The sequence below is a fragment of the Maylandia zebra genome, linkage group LG22 (genome assembly GCF_041146795.1).
Source record: "Maylandia zebra isolate NMK-2024a linkage group LG22, Mzebra_GT3a, whole genome shotgun sequence".
NCBI lineage: Eukaryota > Metazoa > Chordata > Actinopteri > Cichliformes > Cichlidae > Maylandia > Maylandia zebra.
The window spans coordinates 22877597-22902487 of record NC_135187.1 but is presented as its reverse complement, the minus strand read 5'-3'; the positions used below and the strand labels follow the sequence as shown (position 1 = coordinate 22902487).

The window sequence follows — 24891 nt, the reverse complement described above, 5'->3', positions numbered from 1 at the left end:
GAGGGATCGGGGGTTTGTCGGGACTGCAGCTGGACCCTTCCCCTGATATCAGCCAGATACACAGGAAGACCAGAAACACTGCAGCCTTGCAAACCCAACAAGACAACCGCACAATCCAACAGGATGTACAACCCCTCCCCCTGAACTTTATTCTAAGCCGTCAAACACAAGGCCTGGGGGCCAGAACTGGTCCTGCCAAGTCTCTAATTCAGCCACTGAATTGTTTTGAAAAACCTTTTCCCTCATACATTTTCCAGCTTTTCCTACTTCTAAAGAACAAAGTAATTTACTAATAAAGAAATTAAGATTTCTTTTTAAATGCATATTATATAAAGATATCTCAGGGATTGTGTAGGTGAAACGTCTTTACACTGACTTCCCATTTAAGCTCAAAGTACGTTGCATGTGGCCCAGGAAATGAAATTAGGCTTCACTGCTCCAAACAAAGGAAACCATGCATTCCCATGGTTTCCTTTTAGATGGATCTCTTACAAGCTCCTCTGGTTGAAGTGAACTTTTAGGACAGCGGCATTTAGGCAGGGACTTCTTATCTGCCACAAGCACCATACGAAACACCCATTTCACTACACATCACGCCCGTGCCCACTCAGACTGTGACAACCTCGGGGGGGTGGGAAGGAGACAAGTTTGCTTTTTATTTGAATTTATTTATCTTTAAAGAACCAATATGAATTGGGGATGTTTTCAAAATGGGTACAATGATTAAAAAAACTGACCACTTTCATTCTTCTCCAGCTTGACTTTCAGATTGAATCTTAGGCTCTGTGTAAGAGTTTAAATACGCATACCTGTAAAAAGTCCTATTGTAGCCCCAGAAGGGAGAGAGAATGAAATTACAAGTACCTGTTGTAGTTACATTTGTTTTTTGTTGTATTTTTTTTTTGTTTTGTTTTTTATTTTTTTAAAACGGCCTGGATGATAATCTGCAGTTCGTGTGTATGTGTGCGTAGGACACTCAGCAGGGTTTGGCGGACATATCTGAGGTGGACTGATTATTGCACTCCAACAAGATTTAAAGAAAAAGAAAAAAAAAAAGAGAGAGAGAAGAAGAAAAAAGACATGGCTCTCAAACAGATAAAACTAAAACTATTGGATGACAAAGTGTCCTTGCCCCTGCCAAACTCTTAACTGCCACACATATCTTGTGAATAAATATTACAGACATATTCAAACTCAGTGACCCCTTAAACTGAAAGTGACATTAAAGCAAGTGAAGGGTAAGAAGAAAAAAAACATTACTGCATTTTTCAGGTGAACCTTTGAGTTTTGTGCAAAAAAGACACAGTCACAATGTGTGTTTTAAAAAAGAAAAAAAAAAGAAAAAAAAAGTATGTCGTTCTGGCCCAATTATAAAATATCAATAGTGGAAATCAAAATGAGAATATATAATTTCATCACCACATTTGTGTAAAAATAAACATTCACAAAAAATGGAAACTGTTATCCCATGATTAAAACTGGAACAAAAAAAAAAAAAAAAAAAAAAGTCAAATAAAAACCCCATAAGAGACAGGATGGACTCAAGTTGAAAAATTCTGGCCCGTGGTTGAACAGTATAAACCGGGTGGCGGGCCTATCTGTGTGCTTTAACCTTCCATTCATTGGTTCGGCTGGTGGATCCCCAGATCTGGACTCATTCATTTCATCACTCGCTTCCTTCTCAATTAACCATGACTCAGTGTTAACAAATCATCACAATAATTACTGATAGCACTCTCCGTGTTTTGTTTTGTTTTTTCTTTTTAAATCTCTCCCGTTATCGGAAGATTCCCCACTAGATGTGCACAAGAAAGACGCACTGACAGGCAGCCTACTGAACGCAGCAGATGCTATCCTTGCACCGCAGACGCATTTTGGGTCTGTATTTCTCGAGGTAAAGAAGCTGTTTGGAGTTGAAGGCTCCACGTCTCTTCCTGTGAAAACAAGAAAAGAAGGAGAGGCTCTTTAAATAACGTGACTACAAAGAATGCAGCACATTAAAACATGACGGTGATTACAGGAGTTATAAAAGATTGACAAGCATTTTCAAGCGAGTCAGAACTAGTACTTCTGAATTCCTAGAACTCCATCTTCTACTTTGGCGTAAGGGCTTAAAATGGGAATTTCTCAGTGACTCAAGTGTACTGTCATTGGTCTAGATGGGATCACATGATGTTTTGGTGCAGCACACTGCAACTGGCATATTTAAAGCAAACAACACACCTATGTAAACAGCATACATTAAAGAAGGACTGTCATTTACACAGCTAATGTCAAATAGCTCTTCAAAAAAAAAAAAAAAAAAAAAAAAATATATATATAAAACAAAACATGCTAGCATTTCCTTTCAACTGCTTGGGCCATCCAAACACAAAAAAGTAATTAAGATTAAGCAGGATTACAGGAAAAACCACCAAGTGAATTGTTATAGTTACTGGATGCCATCTTTGGGCACAGAGCAGCACATGCTGGTAATGTGGGTGAAAGGCACATATTAATCAGGCATTTCAGTCCACCTCACTTGCCAGGTTATCTAAATTAAAACAGCATAAAAATAGGTCCCTTTTAACTCTGATTATCATGAGTCCATAGCTCTGTTCACAGCATCCTTCAACTTTTTGTTGATAGCCCAAATGTTGCTATGCTGTCAACCAACTCACTAATACAGTGCATTAGCTTTCCAACCAGGGAAGGAAAAACAAAAAAGTTCTGAAAGCACCTTCCTCCCAAAAGGACCTTTGATATCACCTAGCAGAAAAAAAAAAGTTCCATGACTCTAAATCCCTCCAACTTAAATGCATTTAATCATTTCTTATGTTTTATGGAGGTCTGAGTTTTCAGTATCAGCACACCTTGTGTCTGATTTACACTCCAAGTCTCTTAAAAAGGCAATAATCTTTGATAAGACTTGGCCTCCTTTTATGGTTCTAGTACAAAAGCAAAGAGTATACTTACTGTCTTATGAACTGCACAGCATCCTCATACTTCATCCCACACTCAATGAGGGCTAAGGCCACCAAGACTGGAGCTCTGTGAGGTGAAGAAATCCAGTGGACCACCAGTTCAAGCAGACAGAGCATCCAAGGAAGAAAGAAGGAGAAGAGAAGATTAAATGCCAAGAGTCACATGGTTCCACAGTAATACGGCGGTGAAGGAATGAGAAAGGGGCGTTTAAACCTGAAAAAGAGGCCTGGGAACTCAACAGGGGTGCACAAGTTCACTGTTGCCCTGCTGGGGCACTGTGCTCACACCCTGAGCCTCAAACACAAAACTAACTGATGAGTTACAGTAAAAGGCTTCTCCTTTCTCACAACAGGAGATGGGGTGAGAAAAGACAAACATAAACACTTTCCAGACCACTCGGCAGGTTAGAGCTCAGTGCTGACAGCAGTTGTTTTAGTGGCTTTTTTCTCACATACAATTCAAGACAGACAGAATGTGAGAATGTTGTGTGGACTCTGTTAAAAGGCGGCACATAACTGCTGCCTCCTACACTGAAGGCTTAAGTGTTAGCCTGTTTAAAGCAGATCACACTGCAAGGCAGAAATCTCATATGACTGCAGTAAACAAAGTACAGGAAAGAAGGAGAGGAGACGCAGTCAGAAAATGCCAGTCTAACCAATATTGGGAATTAGAAAGTCTCTGGAATGCCACAGCAATGCAAAACGCTAGAAGCCATTGAGAGCAGATTGGCTAACTCTGCACTTGTGGTCAGGAAAGACATTTTCACACAAACACCCCCCATGTCATGTGCTTATGCCTTATTTGTTTTCACACTTTGTGTTGTTATTCAGCATAACTTGTTTGTAATTCACTGTCACACTGGTTTCTGACTAAGAAGTGTGCATATTTTCATCTCCGGAAGATCATAACTAGATAGAATGTATTCAAAAGCTAGCGCTTCCCCCCCCAGAACCAATGTTGTAGCTAATGATAGTGCTCAGTAAAAAGACAATCAGCTGCTTAAATGATCTCTAACAGGAGGAGAAAAAGGAGACAATCATTTGAGTTACTAAATGAATCACTAATGAGTATTGAGGATTCAATTCTGGAGGTGGGGGTGAAAGGCAAGACCAGCCAATGCTGTGTGATCAATAGTGAAGAAACAACAAGTGAATGCTTTCTCTGACCACATCTCTCTGGAGCTACTGTTAATACCGCAGCAATAAAATGGTCCCTGGTCACACTAACCAGATTACTAACAGGGCGGGAAAAAACAAAAGGATGAGATACTGGGTCAAATGGGCTGCGTTACACAAGGGACAGGCTGTGTTGCTGCCTTGGAAATGGCACGTCTAACTTTGAGAACAGATGTCTCAGTTATCTCTGCAGCCACTTTGATATGGACCCAAATTAGAGCTGGGCGATATATCGAGTTTTTAAAACATATCGATATATTTTTATACGAGATATAAGATGTGACAATATCCTTTATATCGATATAGTCTATGTTATGTTATAATTATAGTTGTGGAGCCGCAAGTTTGCCTCTCTTTCGTCCACTTTTGTCTCTACACAACGTTACTCCGCCTCGCCTTCACTGAAGACAACTCCCCCTCCTCCCCCATCGCTTCACGTGCAGGCAGCGACAAGACGGACACGGCAAATCTCCATTAACGAGTTACTGCGCATCGCCCCATGCGTGGGGCTGGACGGCGTCAACGTGCTAACGAGCTAAACATGCTAACGAGCTAACAGCGCTAACCCTAAAATCCTTTCATTCTCTCAAAAGTTGATAGCGAGCCTTATGTATGAATTCTGGTTGTGCTTGATGGCCGCGAACCGATTTTATGTGGTACACGGCGCTCAGCAATCTGTCAAAAATGTTTGAGTACGACTTTGGTAAGCTACGGAGCTGCACCGCTTGATAGATTGTCGGCGCATTACGGCTACCGAGGAGCTTCGCGGAGTGATACGTACTGTGCATCAACGTAATATTACCGTATTGTGTGTGTATAAGGACCATAAATGGCACCTGTAAGAGACGTGGTTATGAAGCGGATTTCAAACTCCAGGCTATCAGTCACACAGTAAAACTTGGGAACAGAGCAGCTGTGAAATCTGTCTGTCTTTGTTATTACGCTCAGCGTCTTTTAGTTTACATTTTGACTGCACAATTGTGAGCTCTTTGTTTAGCACAAAAACAACCTTGTTTTCTTTTATTTATGGAGCATTATTATTTAATGAATTCTCATAATTTAATTTTGAGTAATTTTTCATGTACATCTGTGCTGTATGTTAATAAAAGTGCCTGTGTGACATCTGGGACACAGCTTTGACTAAGAACTCTCTTTTTGTTCTTACTTTATGGCTTAAAAAAAAAAAAAAAAAATAGAGATATATATCTTATATCGCCATCCAGCTAAAAAATATCGAGATATGAATTTTGGGTCATATCGCCGAGCCCTAACCCAAATAACCACCTTCTAACCCTCTAACTTAAAACATACCACTACATTTCTCATTTATTGCACGCAGGACTGTTATTTGGGCACGTAAGAAAAAAGTTTTGGTGAAAAGGAGGCCAACTGTACACCATACATACCGTCCGAGGCCTGCCACACAGTGTACGGCAATGCAGCAGCCGGGTTGCTCTCGAAATTTGGTGTTGAGCAACTTGAGCCAGTTATCCACGATCTGGGTGGGAGGAGGGGCACCATCATCAAAAGGCCAGTCCTAAAGCAGAAAACATCAATCGTCATCAAATAACTTAGTTGAACAGCACAAACATCCAGTAAGAGACTGCCACGAAAATGTATGTCAACACTTACCAAGACCTGTATCCCCTCTTTCTCTACTGGAGCCTTATCATAGGTGGCATCACAAACTCTAACCAGAGTGTTCACCTCAAATTTTTTCAGTTCCTGGCAGAAAACGTGAAAGGGTGCATTTGAGACAGAGCCCTGGGAATCTGATAATCAGCAATAACACAAACGTAAGCATACCTCGGTGAACTTGTTAAGTGTGGCGTTGGTGGGGTTGTGGGTGATGAGGAACCTCATGCGCTCGTAGACAATCTCAACTGCAGCGGGGCGGTTCATGTTGGCGAGACGGCTTTAAAAAAAACAATTACAATACAAAACTCTTACAAAACAAAAGCGACTTTTGGCTCAGAAGTCAGCAAAAAAAAAAAAAAAAAAAGAAAAAGAAAAAGAAAAAGAAAAGAAAACCCTCAAAAAAAAATTTGCTAGGAAACGTATGTTTTCATGTAGGGTAGAATAAATAAAAATGACAACACGTGGAGGGGGGGGGGGGGTCGCTCAGGAGGACAACAGGTATTCACTATGGGATGATGTACACAGAATGATAACACAAAAGAAAAGGAAAAAACAAACAAACAAACAAACTAGTCCACAGTACTTTGGGATTTAAAAAAATAAAATAAAAATACAAAAAATACAAAACCAAAAAAAGTTAATAACAAAAAATAATAACACAGAAGAAGATGAGGAGACTATCCAGGAGTCATCCAATCAGTTTACCCCATTCAGGAGAGCTGTTTGTGATTGGCTGTTCAAGAAGAAAGTAGAAAGCAAAGGTTTTTCGTATCGGTTGGGACAGGGCAGAGCAATCAGGCCAAGGGCTACGCAATATCCCAGAGGGCCTTTGGGAAAAGTCAGCAGTTCCTAGTGCGCTGGCAGTCAGGGGGGTTTCTGGGTAGCGTAGTCCCTCGGGGGGCGGCCGATTCACTTCTCCACAGAGGTGAGGTGCTGTGCCTGGCAGAACTCTCCGCTCACACACGCCATATAGGTACGGCTCAAGTCAACACAGAAACCCTGTGAAGAGAACACAGAAAGGGAGACTTAAATGTAACGAGATCGCACACAAACAGCACCCATTTATTTCAAACAGATAACCAGTGTCTGCACAAGCAGGAGGCCACCGATTCAGGTCGTTACAGAATATGATACTTGTTAAATTTGCACATCTGCAGCTGATTAATGGTAATAACCACAATACATTTTGCATATCATGATTATATTTGACTATTAGTCTGGAGATTAAATATACCACATGTTGACTTTTGAGCACTGGGTGGACAACAGTACAGATTAAAGGAGCCTTTAATAAAGCAGATATAAATCTGGAATTTCAGTTTATACAAGATTATTTTTCCTCCCCATCAAAAAGGCTTTCTATAATAACTAGGGATATATGACTACATTAAACAAGTGATTTTAATTAACAACAAACTAAAAAGGTCAAAGTTAAACATCTTCAAACATTGTTGAATGTTTTACGGAAACCACCAAAACTGCTGATCACATTCTTCAGTGCCTCCAACAGCATTTTAAAAGCTGCTGAAATGTGTGGCACTTTGCAGCCTTGCACAACACTGTTCACACGCACAATGTCAGATTAGTTCACCAAGTGTGGTTAAGTGAACTGTGCTAGCATCAGCATGCCTCTTTCCTTGCAGGTTAGCTGCCACACACTTCTGCTGAAGTTAGGCTATGCCAGATTAAACTACATACAACAATTTAGATCAAAATAACACGCCAGTGTACTAGTTTATGAGTCTGTTCTTCCACATTACTCATTTACAAATCCCAATAGCAGAGTCACAGGTGGCAGGTGACTACCCAGTAGGGCTGCCACAAACGATTATTTTGATAGTCGACTAGTCACCGATTATTTTTGCGATTAGTCGACTAATCAGATCATCATCCATTGAACGTAAAAGTACAGCTTATTGCACCAGCAGCATCTGCTCTTATATAACTATCATTAGCTTACAGCTTTAAGTGTTTAAGGTCTGTGCTAACTAAAAATAAAGACAAGATGATAGTTAATTGAATTCTAATTAAATGTGCAGATTGTTTCGGTGGAGTTTAATAAACTCAGCCGATTTACTCAGGAACAAATAAAATACTGAAAAAAGCCAAACAATAACATTTTTAAGTTATCTAAGTGACTTGTATATGTTTAACCTGAGTAGGGCGGTGGGTTTGAAAACGATCTGCCGGGAGTCCGGTGCTCTCATGGCCCCCGGCTAGCTATCGAGCTAGTGGGTAACAGACGCCTCCGAAAACGTCGGAGCGCTTTTGAAAATATGTGGTGTCTTGATAAACTGAGCAGATATTTGAGGTTTACACAGCTACATTCTCGCCTGAAAATATGTTAAACGTTTATTTTGTGACCCAGAAAGAATAATAAGAGTAATATTAAAACTAACTAGCTGCCGCCATTGTTGACAACTGCGCTGGGCCGCGCTATGAATTCTGGGACACAGTTTCTTCTTCTTCGGGGTTTAACGGCAGCTGGCATCCTTGTACATGCAGTGCTGCCATCTTCTGTTTCAGTCCGTTATTACACTCTTAAATCCTGCTACTTACTCCTGCTTTTGGGATCTTACAAAGCTTCAAATGACGCGTCGACTATTGAATCAGTCGTCGACGATTTTGATAGTCGACGTAATCGTGACTAGTCGACTAATCGTGGCAGCCCTACTACCCAGCAGCCCAGACTCATACATACAAACCATTAGTTAATCCAACAAGTATTTCTGAATCTAACCAACAACACCACCACCATTACTGAAGTGTCTAGCCAACAAGCTCACTTCCCTAGTAATTAAAGGCATACATTTCAGTCTTGATTAACTGAAACATGATCTGCGGTCTGCTTGTAGTTGTTGTCAGTGTTTTCACTTCTCAAATATCAGCTTCTGGAATTTGCAACATAAAGGTTGTTCCATGCTGCAGAGGTTTACACATTCACAGAAGCAAAAGATCCTATTTTTGATTCCAGGGGTGGACAAATCCCCTGGGGCTGCATCAGGAAGGTCACCTGGTGCTAAAAACTCAAACATGTGGAGCTACTTGCTGGGACGACCCCCTGTGAATAACAAAGCAGCTAAAGGTAGCTTTAAAAGAACTAAAGCACAACGACAGTGTATAGACACTCAAAAATCCCCATCATGACTGTTTCTACCTTCCAGCCAGTTAATCCTGCAGTGAAATGAACGCACCTTTGGATTACATCACTGTCAATTCACCACCCGTCACCAAAATGGAAAACTAATAATATTCACAGCATGGAGTGCAGACACTTCATAACAGTGTCTTTCAGAACAGGTAATGTCTGGCCTGTAACTGGCCACGGAGCAGCTGAACTGTGCCAAGTCCTTGACAGTCTAAATCCAGCCGCCACAAACTGGCTGGAACCTTCTCAGAGCAATATGGGAGAGAGGTGGGGAGGTAGCATTTAAAAACAAAACAAAAACGGCAAGAGCTGACTATCTCTACACCTACCACACACCAGAGTGTGTGTGTCTGCGCGTGCATGCGTGCGCTAAAGAAAAAAAAGGGAAAAAAAAAGGCTCGGACTTTAGCACCATGTCACAGGCAGCAGTCACAAGGTGCGGATTAACGGGTGGGCAAAGCTTCAAACAGCCCCAGCATTTCAATCCCATGCTCCCCTTTTATAAAAACTTATTTTGAATGAAACAAGACTCTGTACTCTCAGCTGCTTTATATAATACATTCAAATATTAAATAAATTGAGTGACAGCTTTTTCCATCTTTAGCCTGTCTCAAGTCAACCAGCCTGATATGTACTATCAACCACACCGCCACTACACAAGAAGTGTGTCAACCCATGGAACAGCTGCAATGGCACTCAAAGCAGCCTTGACTTTGTTTGCGCCTGTGTGTTGGTGTGTGATGGCCAAGATAATCTGTGATGCCTTTAATTACCACCACTGAGCCCGACAGAAAAGAGTGTGGCATGGCTACAATCTGACAACTGAAGCCTGGACAAAAGTCGGGCAGGCTTCTAAGGGTTTTTTTTGTTTTGTTTTTTTTCCCCCCCATCAGCTCCTAATCCTCCAGAAATGAAAAGGACAGATAAGTGGAGAGACGGGGCAGCTAGCATGTGCTTTTCACCTGTGAAACCTGACTGAAAAGGAGGAGAGCAGACTAAGAGACTGGGGAGAAAAAAAAAAAAAAAAAAAAAAAAAAAAAAAAAAAAAAAAAGAAATTAAAAAAAAAACTCCATCAAAGAACAAAAGAACCAGACACGCACACAAATACACACCAAGGACACCACAATGACAGCTTATGCTAAAAGGATGAAAAGCAACTGGATTGTGGATAGCTGCTCAGATGGACCAAGTGACTTCATACAGTCTGTGTTCCAAATGCTGCCACAAGAAGGGTTACAGGTGTGCGTGTGTGAGTGTGAGGGGGGGGGGGGCAGATGGGAAACCCCATTTTAGAATTAACACAAGTGTATGCGAACTAAAGCACCTCAGGGCCAGGTGCAGAACATGAGGTGTGGCTAAGCAGCAAGTATTACGCTAAATGCAGTCTCAGTCGAGCTAAATTCAGGCGCTTCATGTTTTTGTTGCAATCCCTTCTCACCGTACTCACTACCTAGAGCTGTAATGATTACATAATTCACTTGTTGATTGACAGAAATCTATTACGTTTCTGCTATTCTGTTTGTACGTTTCTATTTGATTTAGATTCTATTTGTGCCGTACGGTCAATAGTACACACAGGCAGCTTTGTTTGTGCAGATAAGACCAGTGCATGTGCTTTTTAAATGAATTATTAAGTGATCATTCATAAGTTCTTCCTCTGTGAATATTTTATTAACAAAGCACTTTGTGATCAATAAACAACAACAACAATACAATGAGCAGCGTAAGGTGAATTCCAACGTCATCGTTATAGGCGATGTCGGCACAGGAAGCAATTCCAGGCCCGAGACCACAGAAAGTCTCTGACATAAGGTACATAAAGCAAAAAAATAAATAAATAAATGAAAAAAGAAAGAAAAAGAAAGAAAAAAAAAAAAAAAAAAGTGAAAAAGGCAAGGGTCCCGTATTGAATCTTCTAAGCTTTGAGGTGAAAACAAATGACAGCAAATGCGCAAACTTTCAACTCAAACCCAATAGCCATACCTGGCTATTTGTCACCTATTCATAAATTGCCTTACATAACAGAAGATAAACAAGAAAGTCGGAAAGATGAAGAAAAGTTTTGGCCACCAGTTCTGACTAAGCCTTTCAGAGGAAGTAAGCAAACTGTGGTAACACTGGGCCTGCCCAGCTGCTGCCCAGTCTGCCATCACAACATTGTCGGGAATGCATGCAAATTACTGTTGAAATTTGCAAACTGGTTCTGCAGCTATGCACTGCTTAGATCAGGGAAGACGGAAGAAAAAAAATGCACAGAGATACACACCAAATGTGTTTGTACAAGCCAAGTATGTTTAACCACACAGGAAACGAGCAGCCGTCGACAGAAAAACCTTCAAACTGTAGACCGAAAGCGTGTTAACGATCTCTCTAGTCACTTCGACATGAATGGCTGGTATAACTTAGTGGAAATGTTGTAAGAATGCTAGGACAAACTACTAATTAAAAAACAGGCTAAAAATGTTTAGCCTGTATTTTGCTAAATACAGGCTAAACATTTTCTGCAGCTGCTCTGCCACAAAACAGTGCAGCATACACAATTTCACAAAATAGATATATGTAATACAAATAGAAAAAGAAAGTTCTAGAAGGTGAAGACAGCCTGAAATCATCAGAGCTCATGATGCTAAGCTTTTCCTGTCTGGTTAACCCCAATTTTATTTACAAATACAAACTTAACCAATACCATTTTGTTTGTATAAATTGGCAGCAAATGAAGCAAATAAAATTTCATTGCCATTTTTAAACCAGACCAAAACACCTACTAAATGTGAGAACCACATTCAAAATCATCAACGAACATTACTTTTTAAAAATTGTATTTAACTAAGATTGCAAAAATTACTAAATTATCTAAATGTGAGATTATTTTATGAATACTAGAAACAGTATTATAAAGAACTTGGGCTTACAGCTGGCATTTTGCACATGCGTGTCCATGTATAAACATATATTCTAAATTGGGAGAAAGGTCACTGAGTAAAGGCAGAGGCCCACACAATGGCTCAGAGAAAGCTCCCTTGGTGCCCTGTTCAACATCACGTGTTCACTGTTGGAACAGGGCTGTTGGAGCAAGAAACAGGGGAAAAGGACTGAGGCTGGATGGGAAGAACTTCCCAAATTGATTGGTCCTCACCAGAACCCTCTTAAGAGTAACTAAGGCAAAGCAACGGTAGACAGCGAGTAAGACTGTGAGGACGAGAGAGCGAGGAGTTCAAGTATTAGCTGATAAGGACTGCAGTATCTCAGAACAGAAAAGGACACGCAAACCTAAACAGGTGATAAAAAATGGCAAAAGAATGGGAACCAGGGTGTGGGTATCCTGCAGCTGCTAACTCATTTTCTTTTTTTCTGCTTGATTCATCAAACTGTCTGGTGAAATACGAAGTCAAGTCAGACATAAAACAAACTAAATGAATATGGCATTATCCTGTAGTGCAAGATAAGTGGTAACTAAGCTCAGAATATCAACAATAAAACGCTGCAGGTGGCAGCTGTGAAGTTATCACAGCTTAAGTGCATGAAGAGTAAAGTGCTACAGTGGGAGTGCTAATTAAAAGGCTTTCGCCATGTTAAGGATTTTACTGCAACAAGACTCCATAACTGCAAAGCTAAAGCTGTGAGAAGCTCTTGTTGGCACTTGATAGCTATCAGGTGGGCCGTCTCCATGACTCTCCCACCAGGACTACTATACACACACGCACACACACACGCACGCACACGCACGCTGTTCACATAGTGTAGCTAGCCACAAGCTTAGGAGTGGGTGAGGCAGGCTGCTCTAAAATTAGAAAGACAAATACATCAACACACAGAAGTGAGACATGGAATACCAAATGACGAAACAGACTTTTTATACAAAATGTCTGAGTACATCCTCCCCCCATGGTGAAAAATATTAGTTTTACATGCATCCCAGTCTGGTGGTTTGAGGTTAGCTTAGGCTCTCCGTCTTTTACTGACGCTTTGTCTGGAGCCAGACTGGGCATGACCAGACTGTACTGCCTTGAAGCAGCTTGAGGCCTAATTTTTGCCATGAGATCCAAGTCGAAAAGTACAGGAGCACACCTGTCATGTGAGGAGGAAAGGGTGAGAGGGCAAGCTGGAGGAAACCATGTTCACTGACATGACAGCAACATGCAATGATAATGAAAAAAAAAGCTCTGATACACTCACCTACATGCTTGCTGCACCCACCTCATTCTTAGAATGCCTTCACAAATAATACGACACTTTGTATTGACAGCAAAGTACTAAATTCTCCCTTTACCTCTCTGATATGACGGGCACTGATGTGAAACTCGAGAAGATTGAGAAGCGCTGACAGCTGCAAACAAACGTAGAGAAACCACGAACCAGGAGGAGCACAACCGGAGCCAAGTATCATAGAGACCTGCCTTCATTCCTGTGGCCTTCATGAGAGCCAAATAAAAGATAACTAATATACTTGGAAATGTCAAAGAGGACAGAGACAAAGAAATAGTACCACGAAGAAAGCCAGCAAGATGTCATTTGAAGAGACATCCTGTAAGGACATAACAAGAGATTAGCAAGATTAGAACAAGAGGGGAAAAGAGCAAAAAGAGTACAGAAGAGAAACAAAAAGGCAATGGGTAAAAACTAGCTGAGATAAATCAGAGGATCACCCAATGGTCCAGCTGGTTCCTAGTAGTGACATCAATACAACCGATAGGCTGGGTGGGTGTATGTCACCTCAAACTGGAGCAGCCCTAACAGTGTTCATACCAAAAACCCAAGATGAAGAAGAAAGCACTACACTCACTACAGCACTACTGTTACTGTAAGACAGTGCTAAGAAGGGGGGGGGGGGGGGGGGGGGGGAAAGAGATAAAGAATGAAAAAGCAAGAACTTAATGCTTTAGTGGGAGAGAAAAGAGTTGATACAAACAGCCGTACTAGCACACACACCCCAACCTTTAGAACTTAAAAAAAAAAATAATAATAATAATAAAAAAAAAAAATAAAAAAAAAATACACTTAAGCCAATTACAAATTACCTGCAGACCTTTGGTTTACTTGTGGGTGGGTGTCAAACTCATATGTGGAGCAAGAGTAGGTTATGGTTATTCATAGCGAGCTTTGATGATTGTCCGTTTTCCAAGATGAAAATGTTTACTGTATGGACCACTTATTTAACACTGTAACAAAATATGCTCCCCCAATATTATATTATATCACAATCACCCTTCCATTTATTTTACATGTCACATGCTGGGTAAAAACCAATCATGAAAAACAAGGGTCTAGCCTTCAGGTGCAGCTGCATGACGACTGTTTTTTCCTGTTATTTTGTTGTTGTTTTTTTAAATAACCCTGCCAGCTGGACCGGGAGAGGAGAAAAAAAAAAAAAGAAAAAAAAAAAAAAAAAAAAGAAGAAGTAGTAGTTAAAGGGTTCCCCCCCCCCCCATTTACACGAGACTAAAGCTTGTTCATCTTGTTACAATGAAACATTCTACCAGAAAACCTCAGGTCCTTTTCCTCTAGCAGAACAATGTCCTCCACCACGCTGCAAAAATTTCTCAGGTTCCCCCAACTCCTCAAATCCCAATTCAATTGAAGGACCACAGCAGGTGCCAGATAAAGCCCATTACACAAGAAGCCCCAGCATGCAGGACCCAAATGATATGCCGAAATTGTTCCATATGTATGTACGTGTTTCAAAAAAAAAACAAAAAAAAACAAAAAACGCTTCATTGGCATTTTATGATGGTGTCTATCAAACTAATTCAGTGGATTGAGAATTTGTGCTACAATGGGGGAGGAGGAACAAACGAACAAAAAAAAAAAAAAACAAAAAAAAACAAACCATTTTCTAATAATTCCAAGGACAACGCAATACCCATGTCAGTACAGGTTATGGTGACAGGTCACCAAAGTATTCAACAAACAGTACAAACATTAAAAAGAAATGGGCAGCACAACACGCCCTTGTCATCAGTCACGCTTGAAAAAGCAAAGACATACAGGCAAGCAAGCATGCAAGTAAACATGTGCACAAAACTACAAAAAAAACAAAAAACAACCCCCCCCCCCCCCCCCCACAAAACCCTACTCTAGTTCAGCTTCTACCCCCCTTTTTGCCTCACCAGTCCCTCCCCCCCCCCCCCCCCCTCCCCCCTTCATAGTGTAACAAACAAACCAAAATCCCCAGACATGCTTGAACAAGACTGTATTAAGGGAGGGTGGCCCGTATGCAAAAACTCCACTGGGAACTCCAATAGTGATTCCAAACTGTTGTTGTGCCTCCCATGAGCTGCACACTCCTGGGGATTTTAGAAAGAAGAGGCTCAGGCTGGAGGTGGGAAGAACTGGTGTGCGCCCATTCAAAACGTTTCTGAGAACAGGAAAAACATTTCTTCACCTGCCATGCGGGTTGAGGTTGGAGTATCAAAGCTGGATTATACAGCAATGCGTAAGCCATTTTTCCTAGTACTACCAGCACAAGTGCAGAGCAAAATATTGATAGGACAATACGTGTCATTAGTTGAAAAACACTTAAGGATATTCTGGTGTTAAAGTTAACCAACTTGGTGAAATCAATGGGAAAGTGAATTAGAAATCTAATCAATTGAATTGACCAACTGAGAAGTAATAACACAAACAATACAATGATGTAAATAAAACACTGAGGTATTATACGTCATGAGAATTGATAGAATAACAGGACAAAACATTTGTTGTTTTCAGGCTGATTGAGACATCGCCGGCCCTTGAATCCTTATAATCAGGATGTGAATCACAGCCGGTCATGTCTGTGTTTACCTGTGTCAAGGTGGCACTGCACAGACATTGTGACAAAGACCTGTGGTGTGTTTAGTTTGAAAAAAAAATAAAATAAAAAAAGCAAAGATGGGTATTTTAAAAACCAGACTAAACCTCAGGGAAAGGCACCTGCTCTCCCTCTCTCCATCAAAAAGTAAAAGTGCTAACAGCAAGTGGAAAGGAAAACATTCCTGTTGTTAAAACCTGTGTGTGGATTGCCACGGTTTCATCAGGCTACAAATAGGTTGGGTTAAAGAATGGCCCTCTATGAATCTGTCAGCCAGCCGATACGCATATATCCTCAGGACTGCCCAGCAGCTGGACTCCTCAATCCACAGCAGACCCTCTTTAAAGGGTTTATAGACTCACTGAAACTCACTAAACTTGCTTACATGCTTTTAATTTTCAAACAGTATTGAAAATACATGAACTGCCAAAAGGTCTAGCACCTGTGTAGCAACTGTCCCAGAAAAAATAAATAAATTAATAAATTAAAAAAATAAAATGCACCTCTCCGGTATAGATGATCATTATATAAAAACTAGTTCTGTGCCCATTCAGGATGCACCCATTCTAACTGGTTCGCCTTTGATATGGCTGCTTTCATCAATCATCATAAGGGGTGTAACAAGACTCCAAAACCATGGTTAGGTTCATACTTGAGTTTCTCCCCCCAACCCCTCTTTTTTAAAATCAGAGGCCACTTGATCGCCATAAATATTTGAAGCTCAGTTACTCTGATACATTTGCATTTCCTTATCTGAGCATGCTTCAAATATTACAGCTTTCGCCCCATTAGCACGTGCTAACTAGGCCTTTAAATTGTATAGCGGTTGATATGGCTCCACGTATATCTTGTATAACTCAAGTCTAGGATCGATTGCTTAATTATATTTTTAAATTACTCAATAAAACCCATTTAGACAAAAAATAAATATCAGAGATCTGTCTTAATATTTTAGTACTGTAGCTAATCATCATGCAATTGCTAAGGCACTGTTATAATATTAATAGATTCTAATCATCAAAAGCTGCTCATACTGGACCTCAAATTAAAAAAAGATGACTGTGACATGCATTCATTTAATCACTCTATAGCAATGCTTCTTAACTGTAGAATCAGTAGTTTTATTCAAGCATCCATATAAAATGGTTATGGCATGGATTCATTTCATCACTGGACTAATGCGTAGTTAATATAAACGCTGACAAATACTCTGGGGAGATGAAAATGACTCAGGATTGGGATAGTTTCCTCATTCACACACAGTCCTTACAGTAAAATAAAAACAGAAAAAAAAAAAATCATACACCATAATTGGGTGACATGATGCAACATTAGCATAATAGCAGTAGTGCAGCAGTACGTTTTTAAATGATTGTGACAAACATCTAGAAAATACATTTTAAAAGATTCTTTCTTTGCTTTGTTTGTAAATAATTATCATGCTAAGGTGGTAAACAGGATGGTGTTTTCCTGTTACAGTTGGAGTGGTTAAAAGCGCTTTGGTATGTCTCTTATTTAAGCCTTTAGGGAAAGGTGATATACTGGTTAGGCAAGGCATTTTCCAGTAAGTAATGTTTAAAGACAAATGCATTGTTAGGACTTAATAATTATAGAAAACAACAAGAACAACAACACTGATGTAGGTAAGTCATGGGACTTCACATCATAATCACCTGTCACTACACATTTTCCAAGAACTGCCCATCTAACCTCATTCAAACTGTGGCAGCACTTTTCTATTTATCCCAACAATAACCACTGAAAGTAGACCAGTCAGACACTGATGCTGTCCAACCATTTTCAGGCTTTAATCCATGCCCCCACCCCCTGCAACCCTGAACTGGTTAACTGAAAGATGACTGGTTGCAGGTTAACAGCTAGATCATTTCCATAAGCACAACTCACGATTCTGCTGGTCTGTCTGAACCATAAACAATCCGTGATCCTGGAATATTTTCCAATCGTAGAGCAGTCTTCTTCAGAAACACCTGGTTAGACGTACATACTGTAGAACAGAAGCTGCATTGTTTACTCACGGTACCAAGACAGCTAATTCCTCTTTGTAATTACATCACAAAAATCACTACTGATAAGCTATAACAGATTAAACTGGCAAGCGACAAATTTGCTTAACTGGTCAAATGGACTGGTTTCCAAAGCAACTCTGATCTAATCCTCATAAATACTGACTAAAACATTTTTAATGGCTGGGAGTAACTTAGGCACATTTATTAAGTGTCTCTTGACAAACCATGGACCTTGGTAAACCTTGGTACTCTAGTATAGAATAGCGCTAATACTGCTGACCTTTATAAAAAGGGGAAGCATTTTTACTTCTTAAAACTTGCAAATCACACAAAGAATACACTCGTGATTTTTCAGAACAGTGACAGCAAAAGTTAGAAGAAGAAAAAAAGAGGATGTCAAATGCAGCTGCCATGTCTACTTATTTTGCATCTTGATTAGATCTACTTACTGGCAGCCAAGTATGTTATGTTGTGAGCGGGTGTAACTTTTGACAGAGCTTATTATAACTGCTGTGCAATAGCCCTTAGAGCTTGTGGTGTACAAGTCTATATGAATTATTTTTACAAGAACATTTCCTCATTTATATTTCTGAAAGTATAAGAGTTTTAAGATATTTGAATAAAAATATAAGTGTAATTGTCAGTGTTGCTTTTAAATGCCAAGCTTATTTTGCTGACATTGTCATAAATGGGCAGTCTCTTTCCAATCCCTATTCAGAACAGCAGGTTAGCTCTCTGTAGCCCTAAAGCACAAGAGGTAATCTTCCTGCAGGGAACTTGCTGTACTGCCTTTTTTTTGTCTGTGTAAACTGGGTTTGAGAGAGGGAGGTATGGGAACATGTAACCCCCACCCTCTATGTCCATGAACAGACGAACACCCACAACACATGCACTTGCACATGGCAAAGCCCACTTATCACACTGCTTTGCTGCCTCTGAGTGAGCACAGATAAACAGTGTAACGATCAAAGGCTTCTGATAGAGCTTAGAGGGGGAGGGCAAAGACTGATCCATCTCTGGAATACACTGAAAGAGACCAGGGCTCAGCACCTTAGAAATGGGAATGAAAAGGTTGAAAACATTTAAACAAAGGTCTGTTCTACCCTCACATAATTGGCCTACGTCCACTTTTAATCAGTTTTCACAAAATAGGTAAAGAAAAAAAAAAAAAAAAAAGACTGCCCAATTATATGTTAAACAAAAAACACTTTTTCCCTGCGATTTCAGTGAGAATCAAAAGTGCAAATACACAAAGGAAACTAATAAAAGAGACAAAAGGTGGTAATATAAAGTGTTTGTGCCAATTGCGTGCGTCAACAAAGGCTGGGCAAGTTACCAAATGATACAAGATTGAGATACAAATGGCAGGAGCACCAAATCTACTTCTGAGATTGTGGACCAGCTCACCAACTGAAAAATCCATGGTTTGAAAAATAGTAAATAACAACAATGAGGTACCGCAGAGATTTCTACTTACAAAATCTCCAATGCTTGGATGCTGCGGATCTAAAAAAATACAGCAAATTTTTATGGTGTGCATACAGAGATGAACTAGCAAAAAACGTTAGTGGGGAGTTCCAGTTACAGATCAGAAAACTTTAAACCGTTTGTACCCAAATTCGTTACACATTTTCCCGAAGTTTTAAATGACCACTGGAAGACTTTTAAAACTCATCCATTCATAACAACTCAGATGCTGATTACAAAGTTCAGCATTCATCAGGCTGACGTCACCATCTGCACTTTGACTCCTGCATTTTAAAGTTAAATTGTGGAGTCTTGGTTGCAGAAAACTTGAGGAGCAATAACCAATTCCAAATACAAAAATCACATTTGTTTACAAGAAAACTCTAAACCTTCAGTACCTTTACGGTTCTATTTACATAGTATATAATAATAATGTGTGTAATAGTTGCCATTACCAAATATGACTCCAAAGACAAGGCAGTAGTTTTCTGGCTTGATCTGGAATATGGGTCGCTGGACTATATTGAGCCATCTGAGCGCCTTTGATAAGTTATAATCTCATCTCACAATCCTAAATCTGCTCCAGGATGACATTTCTCAACACAGACAGAACACAAAGCAGCAACGAGACACACCTTGACCTGCATGCTAACATGTGAATTACGCACTGAAAGTCAGCATAAAGACGCATTTTAACAAGAAATCTAAAGTGCTGTAGCCAAAGAGTCAACTATTCATGGAATTATTTTTTAAGTATTTGTTCGATTTTCAATTCTGGAATTCAATTGTTCACCTTTTTTTTTTTCCTCTCTCTTTTAAACACACAGAAACCTAATCTCATCACTACTTCCTTTAATTTAGAATCGTGATGCAGTAAACAGTCTCATTTACCTCACTGTTCCTAATTGAGCAACACTGTCACTCAATTTGGCAAATTTTTGCCGTGTATCAGAAGCAAAATGTTGACTCATTTTCTCTGAGGGATCACCGGAGGGTGCCAAAAAAATTAAATAAATAAAATAAAATAAAAATCACAGCACAGCAATTACAACAATCAATACCAAATTATTTCTATAGTGACTTTTTTAATGATTAAAAACATCTACCCCTTCTTGCTGGACAAAGTTCTGAACATTTGCTGTGGTCACATCTTCTGCATACTGGCCACACAGCTAGTATGCAGAACATGTAGCTATTAATAAGTATAAGCTGCCACTGGCCTCCCTAATTGTTGGTCCACAAATAGTGAGGCTGTTTTGTGCTGACCATTTCTAAATCTACAAAAAAAAAAATTATATATATATATATATATATATATATATATATATATATATATATATATATATATATATGCACATTTTTTACTTCCTTTTCTGGAAATTTGGAAGGCCATAAATATTCACAATAATGCATTTCTTATAAATTTTATTGCTTAATGTGACAGTAACCAAAGACCGATTAAAAACATTTGCTAGAATAACCAACAGTAAGTAGAACTCTAAGACTGCCAAGAACAGTGAAAGCTTCTAGTTCCAGTCAATTCATTATACAGAGTTCCAAAATAAGAGCTAATACAGACTTGGAAAAATACAGATAAAAAAAATCTTCATTTCATTTTGATTGTGATGATTTTTTTCCCCCTCTAGCATATATGGGTAAACAAATAACAGACTTTCACAATTGGTGCATCCTTAAGAACAGGCAAGTTAAAATACAAGGTGTTCCTTCAACATTCCAGCTAACAATTACTTCCACTCTAGCAAATAACTGACAGCTGCTCCTGTAGAAGTTAACTGCCTTGTTGTTTAAAGGCACAATGGTTCTTGTTTACAAGTGTGCCAGGCTTATGGGTTCATTTAGCTATAATTGATATGTGCAAGAGTCAATTCATGACAGATTTACAATTTAAAAAAATAAAAATAGAAAATAACCCAACATTAAGAAAAGTAAACTTCCAGGACTGTCTAGAAGTCCATTTCTGTGCCGAGACCAACGCTCAGCAACAGACCGAGCCAGTAAAGAGAATGTCTGCTCGCATTTTTGCCGGGAGGTGCTGATCCCACCACAACATCAATTCTTCTGACATTTGGAAACCAACTGCCTTCTGACAGCAGCATCGGGGGATGCCTGTTGCCATATCAACAATTATCCCTGTGGTAGCAACAAGTGCTCCTGCGGGGAATATGGTGTCTCTTGATAAGAAATCAAAAAGGAGCAATGGTGCTTAGTAAATGCTCACAAAGTAAAGCTAAAGAAGACCTAAGAGTGCAGCAATAATGAGAATTAACGCTTGTTTATATGCTGTCATCAAGGAACTTTTTTTTCTCAACTAAAAACCAACAGCCCCTAACAGAACCATAAATCACCTTATGATCTCAATTTAGCTCATGGTAGCAAATCCATCTTTTTTGAGATTATAGCCACAATGAACACACTAGTTTGCGAGAGGCACTCACGGGGTGGGGGTGCCAGTAACACACACACACAAAAAAAAAAAAAAAAAAAAAAAAAAAAAAAAAAAAAAAAAAACACCTAGGCAATGGGCAAACAGAGGGTTTGTTGTCTGCTTCAAAAATAGCACCGTTTTTAAAATCTGAGAAAGCAAGCACCTACACACAGCTGCTCAAACAACAATAACACATATTACTATTGCATGTTCTGGCACAGAACTCCGTGTTCCCCTGTTAACTGCAGCTCTGACAGCTGTAGCTAAACAAGGCAGGTGTAAACACAAAAAACAAAGGAGGATCCTATTCCTACCTGTTGCTATAGTTTCAGCGGGAACCCCTGCAACAGCAATCTAGGAGAGGTGTCAATCTGTGAAACACTGCCAGTGCCACTGAGCCTGCGCCTTTGCTTTACCCCAACACTGTGGCAACAACAGTAAACACTGTGCCGATCACTGCATGATTCATTAATCCACACACTTTGCAATAAACGAGCTACTCACAAAAAGGTGCCCACTAATGCGTAACTACATATGGGCTTCACTTAATCGCTTTGAAAAGAGGTAGCACAAACAGTGGCCAACTAATCTTAGCTTGCCACTTTATACCAATTTCAAAACAACTTCTACTGCAGCCAAAGATAGGAGTGAGCCCATTGTAAAACCAAAAACGTCGTGTTCCATTCCCACCACAGATAGGGAGAGTAGCTAAATTTTAAAATGTGTTTAAGCAGTCAGTATGGAATGGCCTCCTCTGCTCTACCTTTCAACACTCAGTCACCCCCCTGTGGCTTGATGGGCTGAAAGCCAGCAGGCTACAACATAGGTGTTCTTCTCCCCCAGTAACACTCCTTTGTAGGCTGATATCAAGTTACTGCACACTGGGTTCACCTTTCACAGTTACAGTAACCAAGGCTGAGAACTTCCCATCTTGTCACAGGGCATTTTCTTTGCTCCTAGTAGGCATAAATTAGCAACCAACCAGCATATTAAGTCTTTAAACAACAAGTTTGATTTAGCTGAGAAAATAGCAAAACTCAAATAAGGATAATTCAAGTTTGGCTTACAAAAGTTACAGGTAATAGAAGTTTGCCTTGCAGAGTCGGATCACAAAAATGAGTGCCCACCCAAGCAGTATAGGGCTGACTTTAGCTGAGGGATGTGCTATATAAGCAGATTGAGTGAGAGTTGCTATTTCTAGATTGGCCAGAGCATCATGTGTCAATTAGCTACAAAATAAAGCGGGTCATCTGTTCAAACGACCTACTTCCACAAAGAATAAAATGCCAGTGGAGTCTGAAGACTGCAAAGCATTACAATACTGAAGTTGTGAAAGTCTAACCTTTTATGAAGCAAGAGTATAGACCTTATTGATTACATTACTCACTGCAACTTTCTATTATTTCTGTTGTAGTGTCCCAACATTCCCTTAGCTTTTTTTCCTGAATGCAATCACTCATCTCATCCTATCAACAGGCAAACCAGGTCACCTTGCAGTGACTCATAATCGGGAGTATATAATTAGCTTACCTGTTACACCAGTTACTGATTGACTCATCCGCCCTGTTGGTAGGATGGCTATTCACTTGTATTAGCCGCCCACTAGAATTTACTACCAGAGGGGAGCCTCAAATCAGTGGAAGGTCATAAATTGAAAACTGAGAGGCATGGGAATGTGCCGCGGCCTTTAGTGTCACAGCTGCTCTAGTCAACTTCCTCCCGAAATGCATTTCCTCATTTCACTTCAACCCACATGGCTAAATGGTTGGGCGCTTGCTGTTTTAGGAAACCAGACGAGGCTAAATTATAGACCCACCTAACTCCAGTGTTGGCCATTTTTTTCTCTCCTTTTTTCGTCGAAACAGAGCAAATTTTCCGACTCCAACCAGACAGCAAGCAATAAAGACAAGGAGCACGACAGTCCAGTCCAGTAGCCGCGACGACAAATAAACAGACATGACAAATCGTTTGTCGGTTTAAGAAAAAAAAAATAAATCAACCCGTCAGCCTGGCAATTGGCCTTTAGCATATGGGTGAACTATACTGCAGGTCAAGATTTTGTCACAAAGGGCGGAAGGCAGCTGGCTAGCTTAGTCGCCATATAGTTACCACGCAGCTTTCCACAACTACAAATAACTCAAGCATCTTATACACATAACAGTAGCACTACTAGCCAGCACAATTGTTAACGTTAACACAAGTATTCATTGCCAATATGATACACGTTGTTCAGAAGAAATTCTACGGTAACCTGTACACCCTTGCACCGTGTAGCGCTAAGGTAGCGCTAGCACTTGTGGTATTCCGAACGACGGTCAGTTTAGAAAACACCACGTTATGAATACAACTAAACGTATCCTGTTCTAAAAGAAAAACACAAGCTATGACATAGTCGTGTTAGTAGTCCTAATGCTAGTCAGCGATTTTCTTCTTTAGGGAAAAAGCCATAGCCGCGATAGCAAGCTAGCGCAGCTATGTTAGCTAGCGGGCTAGCTAACGCACTTTGCTTTTAGCAGCAATCTTTTAGACCAGCAGCACTGCAACAATCAAGACAAAGGTAATTGACTCAAGTGTGGATATCACGGATGTCTGAGGCAGTGAGAATGAACATTCATACCTTTAACGGGATTTTCAACACCGATTGTAGCACACGATTAAACCGTCTTAAGCTTTGCTCTGCGAGCTACCATTAACGTGGCTACATACTGGACACTATTCTCGGACGACTCCTCATGCAACTTACTTTGGCTGCCCGGCAGTGTGGCGATCACCTAACATATGGAACTCAACTTTTCAGTGGGCTCTAGCGGATCTATAGCACTAGAATTACATTCAATCAACGCAGAAAGAAGTTCCCAGAGGTTTGCTGAGATCTTTTAGTCATTGAGTACTTACAAAGAGCAAGCTGAACATTGAAATCCCGTGACTACCCCGGAGAAAGTGGAGGGAGTGCAGAAAGCGCTGTCAGATCGCCTTTTTGTTCCTCTTTAGTGTGGCAGCCTGAGATCTCGTCGGAGGTCGGGAACTGTTGTCGGGGAGGAGCCTCCTCCTCAGTTTGTACAAGACCTTCAGGGACCGTCGGAAAAATGTCGACCAGGCAGTGCGAATTAATAGTCAACAAAATGAGGGCCACCTGAGAAATCTGCAAACCTCGGAAAACTTTAAACGACAGACGCGTGTATCCCAGATCATCCTAGCATTTTTTTTCTTGTTTGTTTGAGTGTTTCCTCGTCAC

General features: G+C 40.2%; 1 protein-coding gene across 2 annotated transcripts; it reads right to left on the bottom strand.

Moving 5' to 3' along the window:
- Positions 1–647: 647 nt before the first annotated feature.
- Positions 648–24701, bottom strand: ptp4a2b (protein tyrosine phosphatase 4A2b). Of its 2 annotated transcripts, none has more exons than XM_014407944.4 (7): positions 24552–24701; positions 6483–6776; positions 5946–6054; positions 5772–5864; positions 5546–5676; positions 2956–3030; positions 648–1934 (listed from the first exon to the last, which is right to left on the bottom strand). In XM_014407944.4, the coding sequence occupies exons 2-7, from the start codon at positions 6485–6487 to the stop codon at positions 1832–1834; spliced, it is 516 nt and encodes a 171-aa protein (XP_014263430.2). In that variant the 5' UTR covers positions 6488–6776; positions 24552–24701; the 3' UTR covers positions 648–1831. The 2 variants fall into 2 exon arrangements, with proteins under 2 accessions (XP_014263430.2, XP_024654288.1); XM_024798520.2 differs by lacking the exon at positions 24552–24701 and adding an exon at positions 23187–23561.
- Positions 24702–24891: the final 190 nt, after the last annotated feature.

Bases quoted from the DNA above. Each gene is read 5' to 3' on its own strand.
- ptp4a2b (XM_014407944.4), bottom strand. The intron at 3,031-5,545 runs GTATGTATGGTG...TTCACCTCACAG, and splicing joins TGTGTGGCAGGCCTCGGACG to AGCTCCAGTCTTGGTGGCCT. The intron at 1,935-2,955 runs GTAAGTATACTC...TTGTTTTCACAG, and splicing joins GCTGTGCAGTTCATAAGACA to GAAGAGACGTGGAGCCTTCA.